Source organism: Aspergillus eucalypticola (assembly GCF_003184535.1).
Source record: "Aspergillus eucalypticola CBS 122712 chromosome Unknown BO83scaffold_5, whole genome shotgun sequence".
NCBI lineage: Eukaryota > Fungi > Ascomycota > Eurotiomycetes > Eurotiales > Aspergillaceae > Aspergillus > Aspergillus eucalypticola.
Window position 1 is genome coordinate 894,858 of NW_020290279.1, and position 18,430 is coordinate 913,287.

General features: G+C 51.0%; 8 protein-coding genes across 8 annotated transcripts; 5 read left to right on the top strand and 3 right to left on the bottom strand.

Moving 5' to 3' along the window:
• Positions 1-257: 257 nt before the first annotated feature.
• Positions 258-1,942, top strand: BO83DRAFT_386133 (putative C2H2 finger domain protein; the record flags this gene model as incomplete). Its single annotated transcript, XM_025532654.1, has 3 exons — positions 258-272; positions 385-926; positions 1,105-1,942. The coding sequence occupies 3 exons, from the start codon at positions 258-260 to the stop codon at positions 1,940-1,942; spliced, it is 1,395 nt and encodes a 464-aa protein (XP_025391187.1).
• Positions 1,943-2,046: 104 nt separating this feature from the next.
• Positions 2,047-2,565, top strand: BO83DRAFT_202477 (uncharacterized protein). The gene has a single exon (XM_025526646.1). It carries the CDS (start codon positions 2,151-2,153, stop codon positions 2,424-2,426), a length of 276 nt encoding a protein of 91 aa, XP_025391188.1. The 5' UTR covers positions 2,047-2,150; the 3' UTR covers positions 2,427-2,565.
• A 252-nt stretch (positions 2,566-2,817) lies between these two features.
• atrR (transcription factor atrR) lies at positions 2,818-6,304 on the bottom strand (the record flags this gene model as incomplete). The annotated part of the gene is made up of 7 exons (XM_025537186.1): positions 2,818-4,020; positions 4,072-4,632; positions 4,682-4,857; positions 4,916-5,412; positions 5,463-5,842; positions 5,907-6,034; positions 6,104-6,304. 7 exons carry the CDS (start codon positions 6,302-6,304, stop codon positions 3,270-3,272), a joined length of 2,694 nt encoding a protein of 897 aa, XP_025391189.1. The 3' UTR covers positions 2,818-3,269.
• A 2,047-nt stretch (positions 6,305-8,351) lies between these two features.
• pam18 (putative mitochondrial DnaJ chaperone (Tim14)) lies at positions 8,352-8,855 on the bottom strand (the record flags this gene model as incomplete). Its single annotated transcript, XM_025535154.1, has 4 exons — positions 8,352-8,490; positions 8,547-8,600; positions 8,659-8,732; positions 8,808-8,855. 4 exons carry the CDS (start codon positions 8,853-8,855, stop codon positions 8,352-8,354), a joined length of 315 nt encoding a protein of 104 aa, XP_025391190.1.
• Positions 8,856-9,075: 220 nt separating this feature from the next.
• BO83DRAFT_435087 (ribosomal eL24 family protein) lies at positions 9,076-10,100 on the top strand. The gene is made up of 3 exons (XM_025535858.1): positions 9,076-9,190; positions 9,275-9,376; positions 9,430-10,100. The coding sequence occupies exons 1-3, from the start codon at positions 9,186-9,188 to the stop codon at positions 9,890-9,892; spliced, it is 570 nt and encodes a 189-aa protein (XP_025391191.1). The 5' UTR covers positions 9,076-9,185; the 3' UTR covers positions 9,893-10,100.
• A 625-nt stretch (positions 10,101-10,725) lies between these two features.
• Positions 10,726-13,476, top strand: BO83DRAFT_306780 (mitochondrial inner membrane AAA protease Yta12; the record flags this gene model as incomplete). Its single annotated transcript, XM_025527311.1, has 2 exons — positions 10,726-12,625; positions 12,695-13,476. 2 exons carry the CDS (start codon positions 10,726-10,728, stop codon positions 13,474-13,476), a joined length of 2,682 nt encoding a protein of 893 aa, XP_025391192.1.
• Positions 13,477-14,171: 695 nt separating this feature from the next.
• BO83DRAFT_332403 (DUF1295 domain protein) lies at positions 14,172-15,712 on the bottom strand. Its single transcript, XM_025528297.1, has 2 exons — positions 15,252-15,712; positions 14,172-15,198 (listed from the first exon to the last, which is right to left on the bottom strand). The coding sequence occupies exons 1-2, from the start codon at positions 15,621-15,623 to the stop codon at positions 14,458-14,460; spliced, it is 1,113 nt and encodes a 370-aa protein (XP_025391193.1). The 5' UTR covers positions 15,624-15,712; the 3' UTR covers positions 14,172-14,457.
• A 246-nt stretch (positions 15,713-15,958) lies between these two features.
• Positions 15,959-18,412, top strand: BO83DRAFT_435090 (DNA topoisomerase 3). The gene is made up of 7 exons (XM_025535859.1): positions 15,959-16,163; positions 16,235-16,435; positions 16,500-16,678; positions 16,731-16,900; positions 16,948-17,270; positions 17,321-17,457; positions 17,504-18,412. Exons 1-7 carry the CDS (start codon positions 16,074-16,076, stop codon positions 18,291-18,293), a joined length of 1,890 nt encoding a protein of 629 aa, XP_025391194.1. The 5' UTR covers positions 15,959-16,073; the 3' UTR covers positions 18,294-18,412.
• The last annotated feature ends 18 nt before the right edge of the window (positions 18,413-18,430 follow it).

Below are 18,430 nucleotides of genomic sequence, written 5' to 3' on the forward strand. Positions count from 1 at the left end.
CGCAGGTACCTGGTCGCCCGCTCGTATCCCTGGTATTCGCCTACCAGTTAAACTAGCTTTCCAACCGTCTCTCACTTTCTCCTCTTTCCTTTCTTTCGCCTCTTTCTTTTTTTTTTATTCTTCCTCTTCAGCTTCAACCTCACCACCACTTGCTGCTTATCAGCAACCAGCACTCCGCATCGATTACTCATTCTCCATCGCTCGCCACAATAAGGGCATTCATCGAATTGTAGGCCTGAGAGTCCACGCACTCAAAGATGGCCTCGTTCAAGGTAACTCTCCAGCTTCCCTTTCATGGCCACTCCGGCTATAGTCGTGTGTGGATGCAATCACCACCACCCTTTCTCAGTGGGTCAGGCTAACACAGTCATACTTATCTCTTAGGAATTGTCCCTTTCCCGTCCGCTCCCCCAACATAACTCCCGCCACCATTCTCACTCCATCTCCCTCGGTGCCGTCAACTCCAATTTCCGGGTGACTCGCCGCAAGAGCGTTACTACCGCTGCCGCCGCAAATGCTGCCGCCGCCGCGGTCGCGGCGTCTATGAAGGAGGCTCCTGGTGATGGGACGGGGCTTACGATGCCCTCTCATCGGCGCGGGAGCCGGAAGGGCCTAGAGTCCAGCTCGGTCGGAGCCCCCTCCGGTTTCGGCTCTTATCTTTCACGAAGCATGAACAGTCCCAGCCAAGAACCGCCGGTCGCTCGCAAGACGTCACCCAACCAGGCCAACGATGGATCGTCGACGGGTCCGACAAATGCAGATGCCAATAACCCGAACCCCAAGCCGGTCAGCACTAAGAACCGAAACAGACGGGCCAGCGAAGGATCGCACCTGGTCAAAGGCGAAGGGAAGCGTGCCATGGCAGACCTTCGCTGCGATCGCTGCGGGAAAGGGTATAAGCATGGCAGCTGCTTGTCCAAGCATATGTGTGTATCCTCCCCCCATGCCATCCTGCCGTCTGGCTCGGTCCGGAGCAATGCGCCATGTCGGCTCTGTGCAAGGTCGCCCTCGTGGTCATCCAGCTCCCCTGATCTCACTTCTCCTCTCCTCTACCTCTCTCATGCCGTGCTGGGACGCAGTGGGTTGACGTTTTATGGAACTTAGGTGGGAACACGACCCTGCATGGGCAATTACCTCGAAGCTTTTGATCTCCAAACATCAGCAGGTCCAGTTGCTGGAGGCTGCCTCCGTTCTGGTCACCATGACTCAGGATGGTCCGGAAGAGAACGGAGAGGCCGAGTCGGATCTTTCTTCCGCGTCACCAGATGCGTCGTCGGAGCTTCGGGACGGCCTCAGCTCAGCTGAAACGACCCCGCCTCCGATGGACGAAGATGATGACGATGACGACGAAGACATGTCTATGGAGCCGGCAACGATGGACAAGCGGTACAGCGCTGGCAACCTGTCAGCCCACTTCTCCCATTCCTACCAGTCCGGTCCCTCGAGCTCCTTCACCAACAGTGCCCCATGGGCGTCACCGGCGTTTTCACATTTCCGCCATTCCAGTATCGACACCCGACCTTCCACCGCCGAAGCCAAGCTGCACGAAGACGATGAGGCCGACTTGGCTGCTGCCATCGGACTTTGCAACTTCGGAACCCCGCGCATGGGGCCACAGCAAATGTCTCCGAGCGTGCCACCGGTGCCTCCACTCCCTACCCGCTACTTGGATCAAGCCAGCTCCGTCGATAACCAGGGCCGTAGCCTGGATCAATCGAGAACAGATGCTACCGATGCGGCTTTCTCCAGCACCACCCCGAACTTCCTCTCGCTGTCATTCAACCCCTCCTTGTCATACAAGGTGTCCGATGAGCGAGAAGTGAGAACGGGCAATGCTGACCGTGCCAAGCGGCAGCATCGCAACGCGGACGTCGACTTCGGGAGCCGGCCTACACAGGCAGACGATGATGACGACGGCGTCTTCGGCCGAATGGAAGAGTAGGACGACGACTCACGTCCGTCTAGACTCCCTCCTTCCCACCCCTCCGGATCTTCATATTCATTCTGGTTCAGCCTTGGATCGCTGGCCAGACCGCTGTATCACAGCCATCACTTGATGACATGTACGAGCTTTGCGCGACTTCTGTAAATGCCGGTTATTCTTTCTTGACTAGTTGCGTTGAAACTGGAGTTGGAACACCCCCTTTTGCATGTATGCCAGTTTTACCCCAGGATTTGTATACCTCGGCCAGGTTTACCGAACAAGGTCCGCCGACCCACCACCACCCACACTCACAATGTCCGTTTATACCAATTTCCTTTGTCCTTTGGAATTTTTTGTACCTATTAAGTCGCTGCATCCTCGTACCAGCCGTCAAGGTGTTTTTTGCGTATTATTCCTTGGTCTCCTCAATTTCCTTTGCTCCCACTTTTTTTTTTTCTTACACCCTATACTATATCTCGGTCATTGTAACCGAACGTCATGATCTTGCATTATCCCCATTTTTAGGATCCGGCTGAGGGTGCCGTGAAGGAGGGAAGTTCATCTTCTACATTCGAATAACGAATCAATCGATCAATCAATACATTATACGAATAAATCACTACGTTTTACGTCCTGCGGGGGTCTAGATGCATAGCATCGTTTGTATATCTGTATTCTACTGTTGTAGTGGGGTTCTTGACCTGGAAGCACGATCTACTAAGGGATGAAACTGTGTATTTCTATTCAAATGTATGTATGGTGCAGAATTTTGATTCTTCTTTCATCATCCGTTGTTCCTAATTTGGAAATCCACGTGTCTTGAAGGAACTATCCTACTCTACTAAGTTGTAGCGATATATTATGGGTAAGATTTTTAAGGAGAGACAATAGAGTAACTAAGTAACTCGATAGTAGAATTACTACCTATCACGTATGTATGTATGTATGTATGATATTACACCTTCGAATCCGATGTATATTTCGCCGACCGACGCCAAACATGTAAACACAGAAGAGTATCAAGTGCAGTCTTTCCCTTGAGAAAGCTTTCTCACCCAAAAAAACATATTTAAGGAAGACCGACGAAAAAGTAGATGAGGAGGGAGGAGGGAGTAGTGACAATAAGAAAGAAAAAAAGAATCAATCATAGTGGAGTGGCGTGATAGCTGTGCGCGTGCGTCCTAGACTTTTGGGAAACGCCGGAAGCTCAGACGAATTATAATATGGTCAGAGAAGAGGAGAAAAGTGACAAATTGTCCGTATGTACGTGCTGAAGACCCCAGGCGTCCGCTGGAACTGGTAAGGATATGGATTCGAGAATGGGAGGGTTCTTCGTGTCGTCATGTTATGGCCCGTTCGGTGGGCCGTTGTTGGTATCACCGAAGACGGGGAAGTTATTCGACATATCTGCCCAGTCCCATTCGATTGTCATTGGCATTTGCCAGAGATCTTGTGGGACGAAGGGTTGTTGGAAGGGTGCGAGAGGGGTATCGGGACTGGTTGTGAAGGGTGCTTGGTCGCCGAAGTTCACGCCTTCCAGGTTACCTGGACTGAGCATTTCAAAGTCTCCACCAAGGCCTGATAGACCGTGCATGCTGTCCTGGAGATTCGTGGTGAAGCCGTTCGCTCCAGAGAGCGGCTGGCCTGGGGTGAAATTTCGTGGCCCATTAGGGATGTTGGCTGCGGGCTGATTTGGATTATTCGAAAACGAGGGAGATGAAAAGGGAACGGTCGTGGGAGGTTGCGGCGGTGCTGAATCTGTTGGCTTCGCGGCTGGTGTAGCGGGCTGGCGATCTCCATCTGCTGTGTGCCCTGGCGCATGCCGTGGTTCATCGGGAGCAGATTTGCGTTTCTTCTTCGAGTGGCTGTCTCTTTCGGCTTTGTCGAGGACTACCTGGGCGATGCGTTCGAATTCACCGCAAAGAGCAAGCATACGCTTAACACTTCCGTTGGACTCGTCGGAGACGAGAGTAGACAGGAAGTTGACGACCACGTTCATCAACTTGACGTCGGAGCGAGCCCGCGCATCATTAGGATTTTGCAAAATATTTGCAAATAGAGTAACCAAAGAGGAAACCGGATAATAAAGTATCAACCTATTCCATGTTAATCTAAAGACTGGCAGTCCATTTCAACGCAGTACTCACCAGACACAGGCGAAATCGCCTTGGGGTATGTATTTGATAAGATTGATAGAGGCGCGCGCAGCCGTTACACAGAGAACCGCCGACAAGAATACCCTGGGATTCAACGGTCTCGCATTCAGACCTTGAATCGCGTAATTGGATAGACGGCTCGTCCAGTAGCCATGGTGTACGGACATGCGGTGGATAGTAGTCAAGCAGTTGTAGTACGCAAAATGAAGCACGACAACGTGCAGGATAAGGGGCGTATGGGTGGTCTTGATTTCGTTTTCTGGTCGGAGTTCAACAGGAATGCTATCTTTCCATTCTTCGAGCTCTTTATCAAGATCTCCGATGGTGTTCAATAACTCGCCATCAGACTGTTTCGAGGCTTTGGCGGAATAGAGTCGCTTGTACACTCGGCTTTCAATGATGGCAAAGCGGCACATGGATCTGAACAGGTTGAATCTGGTACCGTCCGATAACGGGACGTTGCCGATGTTGTCTGGGGGGTCATCACTCGGTAACTCGACATTCATATCATCATCATCTTGAACAGGTGGGCGACCGGACCGAAGACAGATACTGATGGAACGTTAAAAGGGAGTCGTCAGGTATATGGAATCTAACTCACTCTTTGTCCAGAAGGTAAGCAATCCAAAACACTCGTTTCCGCTGTTCCACCTCCACCGGATTCAATCCAAATCCAGAACCCCGCTTGTGCAGACCAATACTGTGAGAAAGTCGGATGGCAGCTGCAACCAGGAAAAAGGACGGCTGGGGGTTTGGTGTCCCCTGCAAGAAAAGCGACTACGGTTCGATGAGCACTAAGACTATATCAAAAGTACTTCTGAAGTGGATCACTTACCATGCCAAGTAGGGCCTGAACGCTTAGTAAATCCGTGTTTCGCATAGTAAGCTCGGTCAAAACAGCCATAGCGTTCTTCAAGTATAGCCAAGCCTTCTTGTCTTCTTCCTGCGGCACTAGATTGCTCATAACTCGAAGTCGGTGCGAGATCGCCAGGACCACGTTGATACTAGCCCACCAGCCAGAACCTTCGTACGGATCCCGAGAATACTGGCGTTCCACCAAGTGCATGAATGTCGGCTCGTGGAAGAGCGGGAACATACAGTTAAAGTTGGAAAAGAAGTCTCGAAAGAGAGACATAGCCTCTTCCTTGGGCGGCAATGGCTTGAACACGCGACGGGCAAAGATGTCGCTGAATATCTCGGGCTTCCAATACATCCACTTATTGTCGTCGATATAGGCAGAAGATATCATGTCTTGGAAGGAAGTGTCGCCGGTCTTCTCGTTGACCCACTGGATACCCTTGGGAGAGAAAATTGAGAACCCCGAAGAGGACCCTGTCATTTATTAATGCCAGCCCATGCTGTGATCATCTAAAAGCACTCACCAATATAGCGCGTTTCTCCGCAATTGTTCGTTACCAACGAGCACATCATATCCGACAAGCCCTCGACCTCGGGTTCTGATTCCTTCTGTGATTCCGGCGATGTAGCAGCTGTGCGCGGACTAGACTGAGATTCAACACGAGGGGTGGAATGATGCGATGAAGTCGCCGGTTGCGATTGAGCGTTGGATTGAGGAGCGGTGAATTTGTTCGGACTTTTAGGACGGCTTATGCCACCGTTTGCCAGCGATCGATCGGCCAGGCGTTTCTCCAGCGTTCCCAAATCAGTCTTTCCACCATCGTCTTCGGACAGTAAACCGGAAAGTCGGAGCAGCGACTCCATCCTTCCCAGCCGGTTTTCCAATCCTTCAATATATTTGGCGCTATACAAGAGCAAACCCGTCAGCGAGATAGAACACAGGGACCGGTAGCAGACGGAGTACATACCCCTTTGGCGGATTCCGTTTCTTCTCGACCTGTGTGAACACACAATCTGTCTTGTAATTGATGCAGTGCGAGCACTTGGGCATTTTCCCATCACACTTGATTTTCTTCTTCCGGCACATATCGCATGCCTATGCGGCGAACAATCAGCGCGCTGAACTCCCCCCGAAAACACTTCATGCGCATCACTAGCGACTTACCCTTGCAATCCTTCGCCTCTTCGCATCATTGGTATCTTCTCCGGCGCCCATTGACTGCTCATCCTGGTAAGACATATTTTGGTGAGCGGACGCCATCGGCGAACCATCCGGTCCATAGGCGCCGTAGAATTGCTGCTGTTGGTTCATGAGCATTGGCATGTCGAAGCCCATGCCATCGGGCGCTTCCCCGATGCCGTCCATGGTGGCGTGGGGGCGAGGATCCAGCAAGGTGCAAAGTATAGGAGCCTGCCTATGTGAGGGAGTGGAGTCCCAGTGCAAGCGGGTATGCTTCGAGCGTCTTGGGCGATGCGGGGTTCGTCCCCGACGACGTCAACGGGCAGATGGAAGGGAGCGGCCGTTGGGGCGGGAAGGTGTTCGCGAAAATCCAGATGCCGATAAGGAACGACTAGGGTGAGCTGGGGTTAGAGCCTGTAGTCGGTGGGGATAAATTATGATTGAAAAGTAGTCGAAGGCAAAGGGGGGAGGAGGAATTAGACCGTAAGGCGATGAATGATGGAATGGCTGAGAGAAGAAGTGTGGCTTACTCAATCAAACCAATCTTTCCCCGATACAGGCACGTGGCGAGAGTCTAGCACGATAAGGCGAAAAATGTACTTTTAAATTTTGGGGTAAGAAAAGAAATGTACCGGAGATGATGTCAAAGCTTCACAAGAGGGGAAAATGAGGGACTGAAGGGAATTTGATCTGATCTGTCCGACAGAGTTGACAAGTATCCATCAGGAAAAAAAAAATGGGGGCATGCCACTAGAAAGAGAGTAAAAGGGAAAATATGAACACGATCGTCAGTCACAGCTCCTGGATGAAAGTTGGAGGAGTCATCGAGCTAACGAAGGTTCAAGGTTCAACTGGTCACGTAACAGCTTTGCTGCCTTTCTGGCTTTGTCTGCCCCCAAAGAGTAAGAAAGGGTAGTTAAAGAACGAAAACCGAGTAGGTAAGCAAAGCTTCGATACTGTTCCAGTCAATACTCTTTGTTTGTCCCTGAAACGGAGGTAAGTAGCGCTGCGGACGGACTTAAGGGATCATCTACAAAGATCGGCTGGGAGTGTGTTGGAGTCGCTTGAGGTTTTTAATTAATTCTGTTAACTACTACTGATCAGGGACAGTTATCAACGCCTCGTATTCACGTATTCTGATAAGTTGAAAATCTCTCCTTTGAATTGATCTACTCAGTATGAGCCATGTTGTAGTCTCCAGTACAGCTTACCCGTGACGACTCGCATTGTTCCCCAGTCCTAGTCTAGTCTTACCCAGTACTAAGTTACTAAGGATTCTATTCAAGGCCCAGAGTTGACTAGTCCAGCAGCACGGAATCTGATCCAACCGGGCTCCGTTTCTGGACAAATGAAAATGAGCAGGTGACGGATGGCTTTTTCTCCGAACAATCCGTCCCGGCCGGCCTCGGCTTGGCAGTCTGGCTCTTTCCTGACTTTCCTGGCGTCCATCGGTCTTTCGGACTTTGCCATGGTCCGGCGGCAGTTTAAACCCCCTGCTCCATGTTTCTTTCTCTATCGGTGGGGTTCTATCTAGTGCCGTCCATCTGGCTCAACTCTTCCCGCTTCAGATCGGGGGCGTTTTAGGCTGCCAACTTGAGTGACGTGTGTCTAACTAGCTATTTCAGGGGTGAACATTGGACCCTTAAGCAGTAGTAGTAGCCTGATGAAACGTGGATACTGGTTGTCTAGCGCATGGGCATGTGAGTGCTTGGACTGTCAATCCCCGTCTGCGTTCATGCACCTGATAAAGTAAGGACCTGTGACGGTTCTACCCTCCTGAAAATGTCATACAATCATGATATAAGTGACAAGGAACTGATGAGAGATCGATGATCATATTTGCCGTTATATCCAAAATAATGACAGTGACTGGATACCAATCTCTGCCAGACACGCATATTCCAGACATACTTCACAGACCCTTATGCTTGAAGAAAGAAAGCAGAAGGTATCTTGACAGACATAATACCGAATAGATAGTTATATATATAGGAGTGGCGATCTCATCAGGATATAGTAGACAATAGTACAAAGCCCCACGCAAGGAGCACAAAGACATATCTTTCGTCTTCGAAAAAAGAAATCCCACCAACGCCTCGCTATGCTCACCCTAAGAAGAATCTCTCTTGTACAATAGAAGATACCTAAAGCATCCCTAGCATGTTCGTATTTCCTCTCCCAATCCAACAACGCCCCGAACAGTCGTTAGTGGAGGATCCGCGTTGGAAGAGCCTTAAGTATGTTTGTCGAGGAACTCCTTGGCCTCGTTGATCTTGGTCGCCAGGTACGGGCTGCCGCCACGATCGGGGTGGTTGAGAAGCATGAGCTGGCGGTGCTTCTTGCGGACCTTGTCCTTGTTAAGGGTACGCTCCCTATAGATTTGGTTAAAAGTCGAAGAATATAGCGTGTCTGAAGGGTTGAAACGTACGGAAGCTCGAGAATCAAGGCAGCTTCACGGCGGTTCATGCGCGGCTCGAAACCACTGTATACAAGTTAGTGATCGATGCCGGTAAATCATAACATAACAAATCATGACTAACCCCTTGTAAAAGGCCTTGCCCATGGCATTCACACCTCCCTTGGAGCGACGGTAGGCAAGAAGACCGGCGCGACCCTAGCAGATGGGAGTACGTATTAGCCTCCTGTCATCCATCATGCAGATACAGTCCAGTTCCCAAGTCGGACTTACCAAGAAGGCCGCAGTAGCGACACCGAGACCGATAGCAATAGTAGACATCTTGAAACAGTCGAGTGACTAATTCAGAAGTTGACGGAGTGAGGGTCGTAGGACACAGCAGGAGGGATATCCAAGGAGTGACGTTGGGGGAGAGGCGGAAGTCCAGATAAAAAATCGGAGCGGCGCCGCATTACCCGTTATGGTTTAGCGCCGGTTGCTCCACGCTTCAATTTTTGATGCGGTTCCTGTCCTGAACATCGGAGATCTTCTTTACACGACGGTGGGATCGAGGAGTTGTTTGCGGCTTCTTACCTCATTTTTCGGAGTTTTCCTTTAACTTCATCTAATCGCCGCTTTTGGGCTCACATACCCCAGAACAACTAGCCCAACATGAGGTGCGTGCCCCGGCGTTTTGCCTCTGCTCATCCCGGGAGAAATTTGACCAGCGGTAAAGAACTTGCGGCTGACCTACCTGACAGAGTTGAAACGTGCCACTTTTGCTCTAGGCCTGTTTACCCTAGCAAGGGTATTCAGTTTGTTAGAAATGATGCCAAGGCATTCCGGTTTTGCAGAAGCAAATGATAAGTCCCCCAGCCCCGCCCAGTCTTATCAGGTTTAAGCTAACTTTTACCACCCATCAGAACTTCAAGGCTAAGCGGCAACCGAGACGTGTGAAGTGGACCAAGGCCGGTCGCGCTGCCAAGGGCAAGGAGATGATTGTCGACTCGTCGCTGGTGCTGTCCCAGTTCGCCAAGAAGAGAAACGTCCCCGTCAAGTACGACAGAAACCTGGTTGCGGCGACTATCAAGGCGATGGAGAGAGTGGAGGAGATCCGGCAGCGCAGGGAGCGTGTGTTCACGAAGCGTCGTTTGGCAGGCAAGCTTGCGCGGGACCGCAAGCGCGAGGCGGATCGCAAGGTGGTTATGGAGGGCGAGCACCTCATTCGCAAGGAGCTCCGCGAGCGGGAAGAGGGACAGCCGTTGGTGGCCGAGACTTCCAAGGCAAGCAGACTGCACGGAGAGGAGCGTCTCAGACAGAAGAAGAAGACCAGAATGTTGGTGGATGGAACTACTCAGGAGGAGATGGATGTCGACTAAAGGGCTATGCGTTTCTTACGTTTCTTTCTCTCCGGCTATGTAGTCGGGTTCGATACCTTGAGGTTATGATGGAGTTGGGTTTGTTCTGTTGTTTCAAGCTTTTCCTATCCAAAAAGTATCCAGTGGTCTCTGGGATGAACTTTCATGTCCAAATTATTGCTTTCTTTGCAGGTATATTGACTTAATCATACAAAGACGTGCTCTATAGAATCACCCGTTGTATGAAGTGCTAGTGGACCGGAGGATTGTGCTTTAGGTCTTCTGGGACCACATGATCATAATCAAGTGCTTTACTCCTATACAATCCTAGCAAGAGCACTCTAATTGTAAAGAGTAACTTGCATTAGGACCCTCCTATGGCATCACTACTTTAGTAGGCTATCTAGTGCGTAATCTCAGCATTCCCCACCAGGTGCTGCTACCGTCATCACCACCACCCGCTTCCAGCATCTACCCTTTCCATGCCATAAACCACAAACAGATTTAGTTGAACAGTGACATCAGCATAAGATCTCGACCTAATTGTGCACTCTTCCAAGCACAATCAGGATTACTGATGGGTTTGAGGTCCACCGACTTCCTTTGGGTTCTGGCCGGCGGCGGCGGTGGGCAGATGAGTCAGCCGGCGAACGGAAGGACGAAAAACGCAAGAAGGCGGGAAAGCGCGTGAGCGAACTTCACAGGCGACCTCAGCTCCCCCAAGAGCTTTCCACCTTCCCCGCCACCTCCGTTTCAAGAAGAGCCTCTATGGCCGCATCAGCCTCGAGGTGCCATTGAATTTTCAGAACTCCGCCGCGCCTTTACCTTAGCCTCCGGGCTCATCATCCTCGACCATGGCCTCTCTGCTCCGGCGGCCTGGCAACCTTGCTCGATATTCGAGGAGAGCCGCAGACTGCCTTTACCGCACAAGGCCGCTCTCTGCACACGCTCCGCAGTCAAGACTGTCAGCCCTGATTATCGCACACCGAGCCAGGACCTTCGCTACCCAGCCCTCTGGTGGACCGAACCCCCCGAACGACAATGGCAACAACAAGAACACGGGCTCATCAACCGGGCCCGGGAATAACGGCGGAGACCCGAAGAAGCCGGAAGAGATGAATGTGCTCACCAAGGAACAACAGAAACATTTAGACGAATTCATCGCACATTTGAAAGAACGGTCACCACGGAGTCAACATGAGATGCTCGACGACGTGAAACTGCACGTTGAGAGGAACGGATTACCTCCGCCGGTGAAGGAATTCATCGATAATCATATCGCCACCGGGCGTCCTGCCTCCCTCATGACATATATGCGTTTGATGCGCGACCTGGCCTCTTACCTCGATGAGATCGCTCGTGGCGTAGCGCGGATCGAAAGCGAGCGAATGATGAAGGAAATTGAGGAACTGGAGAAGAAACATGCAGAGGAAGGAAAGCAAACAGGGAAAGAGGGAGAAAAGGATCGGGAAGGGAAGAAGGACCAAGGACAAGACAAGAAGCAGAAGGACCAGAACCCATTCGGCAAGAATCCGCCGGACCCTAAAGACATGGTTGTTTTCAAGCTCGACAACATATATTTCTGGGCGGGCTTGATTGTCAGTTACTATATCTACCGCAGTTTCTACCCGAGCGAGAACAGCAGCGATATCACATGGCAGGAGTTCAGGGCAAACTTCCTCGACAGGGGCTTGGTTGAGAGGCTGACCGTCATCAACAACACCCGGGTTCGGGTCGAACTTCACCGTGATGCGGTGGCTCAAGTCTACCCCGATTCACCTGCTGCTCACCCTGGATTCTACTACTACTTCACCATCGGATCCGTCGACGGCTTTGAGCGAAAATTGGAGGAGGCCCAGCAGGAACTTGGTGTCCCTAGTGCTGAACGCATTCCTGTCAACTACCAGGGTGAAGTCCCTTGGGCTGCGACACTCATAAGCTTCGGTCCCACGGTTCTTCTCTTGGCGGGTGTGTATTTCCTGTCGAGGCGTGCAGGTAGCGGAGGTGGTCAAGGTGGCATCTTCGGCATTGGCAAGAGCCGTGCCAAACGTTTCAACCAAGAGACCGACATTAAGATCAAGTTCTCTGACGTGGCCGGTATGGACGAGGCCAAGGTGGAAATCATGGAATTCGTCAGCTTCCTGAAGAACCCGGAACGCTTCCAGAAGCTTGGTGCTAAGATTCCCCGTGGTGCGATCCTCTCGGGTCCTCCGGGTACCGGTAAGACGTTACTTGCCAAGGCCACGGCTGGTGAATCCGGCGTGCCCTTCTTCAGTGTCAGTGGTTCAGAGTTTGTCGAGATGTTCGTCGGTGTCGGTCCTTCCCGAGTTCGTGATCTGTTTGCCAACGCGCGGAAGTCGACGCCCTGCATTATCTTCATCGATGAAATTGATGCTATCGGTAAATCAAGAGCGAAGTCGAACTACGGCGGTGGCAACGATGAGCGTGAGAGCACTCTCAACCAGATTTTGACCGAAATGGACGGTTTCAACACTTCCGAGCAAGTGGTGGTGTTGGCTGGTACGAACAGGCCCGACGTTCTCGATCAGGCTCTGATGCGTCCTGGACGATTTGATCGGCACATCTCTATCGACCGGCCTACCATGGATGGTCGTAAGCAGATCTTTGGCGTTCACCTGAAGAAGATCGTGACGAAGGAGGACATGGAATACCTGCAAGGAAGACTTTCGGCTTTGACTCCCGGTTTTGCTGGTGCTGATATTGCAAACTGCGTCAACGAAGCCGCTTTGGTTGGTAAGTACACCAATTTCCTGAAATAACTTCCCTATTCCATCAGTTCTATACTAACCAGCTTCTGTACAGCGGCCCGTGAAAACGCCGATCATGTCACCATGAAGCACTTCGAGCAGGCCATTGAACGTGTCATCGGTGGCTTGGAGAAGAAGTCTCTTGTTCTTTCTCCCGAGGAAAAGCGCGTTGTGGCCTACCACGAGGCCGGACATGCCATTTGTGGATGGTACTTCCGCTGGGCTGATCCTCTTCTCAAGGTTTCCATCATTCCCCGTGGCCAAGGCGCTCTGGGTTATGCCCAATATCTGCCCGCTAACGGCGACACCTACCTGATGAACGGAAATCAGCTCATGGACCGTATGGCCATGACTCTGGGAGGACGTGTCAGCGAGGAACTGCACTTCGACACAGTGACTAGCGGAGCCAGCGACGACTTCAACAAGGTCACCCAGATGGCCACCGCCATGGTGACGAAGTTCGGTATGTCATCAAAGCTACGCTACATCTACTACGAGGAGGACCCGAAGAGCCAGATGCACAAGCCTTTCTCTGAGGAAACAGCTCGGGATATCGACGCTGAAGTCCGCCGCATCATCGATCAAGCCCACGAGCAGTGCCGCGACCTCCTGACCAAGAAGAAGAAGGAAGTCGGCATCGTGGCCGAGGAACTCCTCTCCAAGGAAGTCCTCAGCCGCGACGACATGATCCGTCTTCTGGGCCCTAGGGAGTGGCCTGAATCCAACGAGTTCGCCAAGTACTTCGACGGCCGCGGCGGCGCCACCATCGCTCCCCCTGAGCCCACGGAATCCACTGAAGGCAAAGACGGCCGCGACTCTACCCCTATTCCCCCATAGATGATGCAAATCCTCATTGGAAATCCTCGAATACTATTCTTCTCTCCCAAGAACATCATCACTCACGGCTGACGAAAGGTGCGGCGAGGCGGGGGGTTTTGCATGCTTGTCTTCTTATTCATATCATATATCGTTGTCCTTTTTTACTTCCTCGTTTCCTCGCTTGGGTTTTGTACTTATTTATCTTTCGTGTGTGCGTGTCAACTCGGAGCATCTCCTTTCTAACAATTTCCCTCTGTTTTCGCATCCCATCCGTCTGCTGTTTGTTACCTTCCAAGTTGTCGCCATAAATATTAGGACTATGACCCTTTTTCTGTGTTTCCTGCGTGCTTGGTACTTTGCTCCGGAGTTACCTCCCCCACTTCTCTACTCCTTTTCCTATCCCTCTTGGACATCCTATCCCAGCGGTCAACCATCCGTCACTTGATATCTCTATCATCACCGCCTGGCTTCTCCCTTTTTTCCTCTCGTTCGCTTTCTTGAAGAAAGTGTTCGGTGTATTGTATTGTACTGTATAGTAGGTAGCTATTATATATTGGTTTTCAAATATAGATGGTAGGCGAGTTCGATTATAATCTACTATGACTCAAGTGACATCGTAGGCCGTTGTGAGGGGCGGAGTTCCAATACTAGTGGATAGGACTGATTTATGTCTGCAATACAACATTTGTCTTGCAATTTAGAAACTAGAAGGCGTGCTGCCAATTTCAAAGCACAAGGGGCCAGCCCAATCGCCGCGTGCTTCTTCAGTGATGAAACTTTTCATAAATTCGACAAGGATATCAAAAATCGAACATGACAGAATATATATATGCAAACAATAGAATAATATATGTTTTCCAAAAGATCCAACACCCTAAAATTATGTACTCCAAAATAACTCAAGAATATCAAATGGAACCGCAACCAATGAAGATGACGTACACCCAGAACCCAAAAAAGGCAGATCAATGTGAGCGGAACATCAAGTATCCCCCAAAATCACTGGCTCTTCTTGTCCGCCTCGTGAGTCTGCTCGCTCTCGGGCTGCTCAGTGACAGCCTTGCGAGCCTTCTTCTTGCTGCTCTTGTACTTGGGCTTGACCGAGAAACGGGGAATGAAGCGTCCCACGCGAGCCTGGTATTCCTTGTACTCAGGGTACTTGCCGGCGCTGATCGATTCGGTGAGACGAACGCTACCCTGGAAGATGAGCAGAAGGCCCAAGACACCAATGCCGGTCCACTGGACGTAGGATTCGGTGCGGTAGCAGTTCCAGAGATACAGAGTAAGCCAGATGGCCTGTTCACAGAGGAAGTTCGGGTGACGAGACAGGGACCAGAGACCACTGACGACGAATCCGCGCTCCAGATCCTCGGGCTCATACTGGCCCTTGTACTGGTCAGGGATGCGGGCAGTCTGCTGGTAGTTGTGCTTGGCAGTCTGGAAGTTCCATTGCTGCTGATCGGCGAAGTACTCGATGATAATGAAGAAGAAGGCCACCCGGGAGAAGACAAGGTCCGGAACCTCGAAGGACTTGTCCGACAGACGCGAGAGAAGGAGGAAGTTGTAGGTCGGGGCGGTGATCAAAAGCAGGAGCAAGGATTGCGTCAGGCTGATGAAGACGATGTTGAAAATGAAGAAGACAAAGCGGTTGTTGACCTTGGAGCGTACGATCTGCCAACGGTAGTCTTCCGAGCCGATTGAGTAGCCACCACGACGCCAGTAGTTGAACGTCAAGCGGGCCTGGGCAGGTTAGCAGGGGTGGATATAATGTACAGACAATCATGGTAACTCACACTCCAAATCAAGGTGATAGCCGCGATAGTATCCAAGCTCTGAGTCTGGAGGCCCGACAAGCGGGCCCAAAGAGCAAAGTGCACATTATAGATGGACGGCAGGATACTCCAGAGCCGATCAACTTGGGAGTAGTTCCTGTTTATCTCCGAAGCGATGACAAACAGAACTGATAGAGCTAGACTCAAGAAGAGGGCCGAGATGAAGGGATTCGTGGAGAGGTAAATGTCCTTGAGGATGTTCACATCCTTGGCTGCGGCTGCAAGCTGCAGTCGCTCGGGAAGCGCCGTGATTTGCGACAAGAAGGGTAGGACAGTGTGGCTGAAGGAAGCACAGTCCACGACAGACTTGACGTCAGGGAGGGGTAGCGTCATCTTGGTCAGATGCACTGAAGGAAAGGATTTTGGTTAGCTGGTTGCTGCTGGGGTGACAGGGAAGCTTCTCGCATGTGAGTGGAAGCAAGATAAGGCCGGGTTGTGGATGGAGTCAAAACAATTACCACAACAAGCTGGCCGGGAAGCGTGACCGAGCAACCGCCCGCGGATGCCTGATTCAGGCCTGAAACTTGTCCCAATCCGGCCATGATGGGGAGCTCGGGCCACTATTTGAGCCTCAGGCAGTAAACAGATTTTCAGGCATAAAGGCATCCTACCACACCCGTGACTCGCGTCTTTTTCGCGTCTACAGCGACAAAGTAGATGATTAGTATGTGAGTTTGTCCACTTCGCCATAAAGGTCAACACTCTTTGTTTCGGTTGGCGCTCTGAAAAGGAGCATCGGTCATGGGCACACCTTAGCCTTCCTGATCAACTCAGGCAATTGCCATGACAACGCAAAGGGTGTTATGCGTGGCAGAAAAGCCGGCCATTGCTAAAGCCGTGGCCCAGCACTTGTCCGGCGGCTCCTTTCAAACAGTAAGTGGCTCGGTGCCGGGACTTGCCAATACCTCCTGAGGGTTACGGTTGCTGAAGTAGCTGTACTGTAGATAGCCATCCGAGGGAATCAATATGTGAAAAACTATGTATTCGATTTCAATTTTGGTGGCCCTTGGGGCACTTGCTCTGTGACCATGACCAGCGTCATTGGACACTTGACTGGTCTAGATTTTGAACGCCAATATAGAACTTGGCTGTCCTGTCCCCCATCAGCCCTCTTCGAAGCTCCAGTACACGAGTCTGTGGCTGACGTATGTATATCTGCGCATCTCCGCGAAGGTCTGATATAAACCCCGTGCTAATACCTAGCGGCAGGATAAAGTAGCTATTGCGAAGAACATCCAGGAACAGGCCCGGAGATGCAAGGCTCTCTTTATATGGACAGACTGTGATCGAGAAGGTGAGCATATAGGAACGGAAATCCGCAAGCAGGCAAAGGAAGGAAACGCTCGCATCGTCATCAAACGGGCAAGGTTCAGCAATACAGAAAAAGCGTGAGACCACCTCCTTTTCAGCTGAATTGCAGTGCTAATCTCTGGGTAAAAGCCATGTGCTACATGCTGCTCGATCACTGATCGAACTTGATGACCTCCAAGCAAACGCTGTTGCGGCCAGAATCGAACTGGATCTCCGGATCGGTGCGGCATTCACTCGTCTGCAAACGCTTCAGTTGAAACCTCTTTCTGCGGCGCTTCAAGATACTATCATAAGCTATGGTATGGTTCTATACTTCTTTGTACGAGCATTTCTAACTACCGACCAGGATCCTGTCAATTCCCGACACTCGGGTTTGTAGTTGATCGTTATCTTCGCGTCAAGAATTTCAAGCCTGAGACGTTTTGGGGAATCAAAGTTATGCATACCCGGGATGATATAAAGGTCAATTTTCTCTGGAAACGTGTTCATCTTTTTGACAGGGCTGCGGTGACGGTGATGCTCGAGCGTTGTCTCATGGCAAAGAAAGCCAAAGTCACCAAGGTCACCCAAAAGCCTACCAGCAAATGGAGACCTCTACCTTTGACAACAGTGGACCTTCAGATGATGGGAAGTAGATATCTACGCATGGACAGTCAGACAATCATGAAGGTAAGCCGTGTCATATGTCATATGTTCGAGCAATGGCTCACACAGTGTAGGTCGCGGAAGCCCTATACACGAAGGGTTTCATCAGTTACCCACGTACCGAAACAGACCAGTTTGATAAGGGCATTGACTTGAAAAAGCTCGTTGAGAAGCAGCTACCGGACGGAAACTGGGGTCAATATGCTCGAAAGTAAGCATCCTTCAGACATGCCTTTCTGCACTGCTAACATCTGAAGTCTGCTGGACGGCGCATTCAAGACTCCACGATCAGGTCGACACAACGATCAAGCTCACCCACCTATACACCCCATTTGTTGGGTCGCACCCACGGCTCTTACGGCTGACGAGAAGAAAGTCTACGAGTTCGTCGTCCGTCGCTTCCTTGCCTGCTGCTCCGAGGATGCCAAGGGTCAGTCGACGGAAGTTGAGATCCAATACGGAGACGAGTTCTTCCACGCCAAGGGCCTCTTAGTTCTCGAACGGAATTATCTAGATGTCTACGTCTACGACAAGTGGGAGAGTAGTCAGCAACTGCCAAACTTTCAGATGGGTGAAATGTTTGAACCCACTGAAGCCAAGATTTTCGATGGCAAAACCACACCTCCGAACTACCTCACCGAACCGGAACTGATTGGCCTAATGGACGCCAATGGAATCGGTACCGATGCTACCATGGCGGAGCACATTGCAAAAATCAAGGAACGACAATACGTTGCCGTCCATTCGCGTGGGAGTGGTCGAAACGCAGTTAAAGAACTGATCCCCACCCGACTGGGCATTGCTCTGGTGGAAGGATATGATAATGTCTTTGCCGGTATACCGGATAGCCCTTCTCTGAGCAAACCCTTCCTTCGGAAGGAGATGGAGCTGCGAATGCGGGAAATTTGCGCCGGTAGGCGGACACGACAGCAGGTTGTGCAGGAGAGTCTTGACATGTATCGGGAGGTATTTGTGCACACGCAGCGGCGGATCAATAGGCTGAAGGATGCCTGTCGAAAGTACCTGAATGAACAGGAAACTTCCTAACTTTGCTGAACAAAAGTACCGTCTCGAGCAGCTGATTATGATACCCTTGGCTGGTGAAGTTTAATAAATGTATATTCCCGTCTGGTGTTGGAAAGTTTTATTTCATCCTTATAATTCAGGTCCCTGCGCAAAGGTCT